Source organism: Alligator sinensis, unplaced genomic scaffold, assembly GCF_000455745.1.
Source record: "Alligator sinensis unplaced genomic scaffold, ASM45574v1 scaffold115_1, whole genome shotgun sequence".
Classification (NCBI taxonomy): Eukaryota; Metazoa; Chordata; order Crocodylia; family Alligatoridae; genus Alligator; species Alligator sinensis.
The window spans coordinates 1,788,959-1,792,610 of record NW_005841895.1 but is presented as its reverse complement, the minus strand read 5'-3'; the positions used below and the strand labels follow the sequence as shown (position 1 = coordinate 1,792,610).

The 3,652-nt window shown below is 43.8% G+C and overlaps 1 protein-coding gene across 9 annotated transcripts in view; it reads left to right on the top strand.

Annotated features, from left to right (window-relative positions):
• Positions 1-3,652, top strand: part of NFATC2 (nuclear factor of activated T cells 2) — a 130,594-nt gene that overhangs the window by 20,698 nt on the left and 106,244 nt on the right. For all 9 annotated transcript variants that reach the window (XM_025197363.1, XM_025197367.1, XM_025197362.1 and 6 more), the window contains 2 exons: positions 1-390; positions 1,518-1,686. The exon at positions 1-390 is cut by the window's left edge. In XM_025197363.1, the coding sequence (XP_025053148.1) occupies positions 1-390; positions 1,518-1,686 (559 nt within the window). The remainder of the gene's footprint in view (positions 391-1,517; positions 1,687-3,652) is intronic.

The window sequence follows — 3,652 nt, the reverse complement described above, 5'->3', positions numbered from 1 at the left end:
TTTCACTGAGCCCTACAGCACTCAGCCGCTTTCCACATCTCCACGACAGTCAAGGACCCCCTCTCCCCAACCCTCTCCTCGCATCACCTTGAGAGAAGACAGCTCTACGCTCACTTACACCCAGCTGCCCAGCTCGTCGAGTCTCATGGATGCTATGAACAGCCTCACCACAGACCCTTCTTGTGGTATTCCTACAAAAATTTGGAAAACCAGCTCTGATCCCTCATCAGTGCCTTCTCACAAAAACAGCCTTCCATGTCACATCTTTCAGACGGTTGACTATCCTGGGCCTTGCGATCAGGAGGAGAGGAGAAACTCGGCCCCTGAATCCATTTTGTTAGTACCTCCATCTTGGCCAAAGCAACTGGTGCCTGCCATACCCATCTGCAGGTATGTTGGACGTTTCCTGCTTGTGCGTTTTTACCTGTTACTTTCTTTGGCTGTTTTCAAGTCTTAACAGATTTGCAGCATGGCTCTAAGGTGTGCTACGGGGGGTTTAGCTTTCCAGTGAAAGTGCTGCATGGTATTTACACCAGGCATTATCTCTTACACATTTAAGTTCACAGGCTCAGCCTTACAGTTCAAAGCCCCACAATGAAATGTGTGATGTGGTTCATTGGTGCTGATCCCTGTGTGAAAGATCAAGCTGCAGGACTGAGCTTAAGTATTCGTAATTATGGGTTCATCCTTTATGGTGCTGAATGACTACAATCCTGGAGCTGGCTTAAGAGGGAGGGGTTCGTTTTTGAGTTTTTTTTACCTTAAACTTTTTTCTCTGGCAAAAAAATCATGGTGTTGCTGAACCTGCATCTTGTGGCAAACTCATCTCTGTTTGCTGAACTGATCATGCCACAAGACCAATTTGTTTTTTAAATCATTTTAAAAGCTGACTTAAAGGTTGCTTTGTTTTTTTTAATTGAAAATTACTTTCCATTTTAAAAAAAGTCTTCAATCTTATTAAAAAAAACAAACCTCTGAGTACTTTAATTAAAAAAGAATCATGTTATTTTAGGTCAAATTAGATGTTCCATTTGACTCCAAACTACTAAAACTTTTTTCATCACCATTAAAAACCAATACTAAAACACAGCTTTGAGACGTGGGGGGGTTGTTTGTTTATTTTTTAACCTTTTAAGGAGAAATATGTGATTTGTTATATAAGTAATCCTAACTTAATTCTTCAGTGGTGATGAAGGTCTAAGATAAATGTGGAGGGTATATGGCTGTAAACCCCTGAAATAATGCACACTCTTCCACATATTATTTATTAGGGAGCTACTTTGCTTTTTTGCTCAGAGTGTGACTCAGAAGGATTTGCCTACCCTGAATTTTGGTGCTGGTTGTAATCGAACGTGCAAAGCAAAATCCTAATCCATTGAATTTGATGGCAAAATTTCCAGTGACTTCAGCATGGCCAAGAGTTCAACCATGTGCTCTGTGCATACCGAAAGCCTATAGCCCTTTTCTGAGTCCCCTCCATTTCAGAGATTTAAACTGCTGAATTTCTTCCTGTCTAGTGTACCTGTTGCATCCCTCCCGCCTCTGGAGTGGCCGCTCTCCAGTCAGTCTGGCTCTTATGAACTGCGGATTGAAGTTCAGCCAAAGCCCCATCATCGTGCACACTATGAGACCGAGGGGAGTCGAGGAGCAGTCAAAGCACCAACAGGGGGCCATCCCGTGGTCCAGGTAAGAGATCTGAGCATCAGTGAAATGTTGAAGCAGGGGTTAATTAATTTTTTAAAAATCTTATTTGGAGAGAAGCCTACATGAGGGGAATGGGTGTGAATACTAAGACCCTTGTAATCATGTGTGAAGTCTCTGAAGGTGAGTGGAGGTGAATTTCAAAAGGTTTGAAGATTCAGTCTGGAGAAATGTGGGAAAGATAAGAGGTTCAGCCAAAGCTTACGCCAAATTTTCTTGATTAGAAATCACATTAAGGTTCCCTTGAGATCAGATTCTGTCCTGAAATGGCCAACAATTCTGTGTTCCTGTTGGATCCATGTGAGCCTCTCTTGTGTGTCATTTTACTTCTTTTGTACCTTTTTTTTTAATATGTAGTTTTGAACCTCAGAAACCAGTTGAATGTCTGGTGTAGCGTGAATGATCTTTCTGGATCTGGATTATTTTGCTTTTTTACTGGCAACCAGCAAAGCTTTCAGATCCCCAGTTCCTCTGGCGTATGTGGACTTTGTAGAGCAAACTTGTGCCAAACATACTTCTGAACGTACCTAACCCTTAGAGCCCTTTTATTTCAGACAATGAAATATGAGGCTCATTCAGTTCCCTCTAAAGTCAAAGAAAAGGCTGAAACAACTTCCATTAGCTTTAACAGGAGTTGGATTTAGGATCATGCATACATTCAGCTGCAGTTCTTAAGGATTAACAGTGAACGGTTCAAAACTCATTTGAATTCATTTCAGGTAGAATTGGGAGATTGTGGGTGCGGTCAAGGGTTTGAAAACTTGAAAATGATTTCTTCTGTTATTTCCCAAAGCAGTTGGGTTTCACCTTCTAATGTCAACTCTTTCCTTTCCCCTGCTTAAATCTTAGTCCCGTCTCACCTCAACATTACACCTTACCTTCATTGTGGTTACTCTTGGTTCTCATCTGAGTAAAGCAGAGGAGAATCTGCCCCCATACCTTTTCTTAGCTAGTTGGAAGTCCATGAACTAATTTACAAAAAGCTCAACAAAGGCAGTCAACTAATTCGGCTATTGTTTTCATTAGAATTTCGCTTTCCCATGAGTAGTTCATTGTCCTGCTTCATTTTTTCCCCTTGACTTTCTTTCTATCTGTCCCTCTTCTTTCAGTCCCTAAGTGGGTAGCCAACCCTAATACTACCTAAGCAGGCAGGTATTGATTCTGGGGACAGATGAACCTCAGTACGCACATCAGTACATCTCTTGCCTTGTGTGTATATGTACAACTGGCTGAGCATAAACCAAATCATGTCCTTTATGTAATTCCATTTGTCTTTAGTTGTAACAATTTCTTTTTTTATCTTGGATGTATGATGCCAATAGGAAATCTGTATTCATTGGCAATAAACTAGAGTGAGATCAGGGGAGAGGAGGATAACTTAAATATATAGTGCTGAGGTTGGTTTCAAGGAGAAGTTCGGTCTGTACGGCTGCTTGTATGCCATGGGGGTTTACTTCAGCTTAATGCTCCCTCATTTGAAGCGGTGGGTTTTTTAAAACACCGCTTCGATGTAGGGAGAATTAAATGGAAGTAAACCTCCGTGGTGTGCACACAAAGGTTGAGCCTGATCCTTACCTACCTCTCCAGTGGCAGGGGAGGGGGGGCAAGTTGCCAGTGGGCAGAGTAGTCCCTGAGCTGCAGGGGGGCTGGTGCTTCCCACATGACGGTAGTGCCCCCCAGGAGGCACCCACCCACAGGCACTTGGCATGGGCAGTCTCAGGGGGCACCGCAGCCGTGGAGGGAAACACCAGCCCCCCAACAGCCATGAAGGGAAGCACCGGGCCCCCACACAGCTCAGGCAGGCAGGCAGGCAGGCTCCGGGGAGGACAAAACAAAAAGATCAGGCTCGCAGTTTTTTTTTTAATTTTTCCTTCAGTGGAGCCTGCCTGCACGGGCTGCCTGCACAGCCCCTGAGCTCCACAGGGCTCACTGCTTCCCTCTGCGGCTGGGT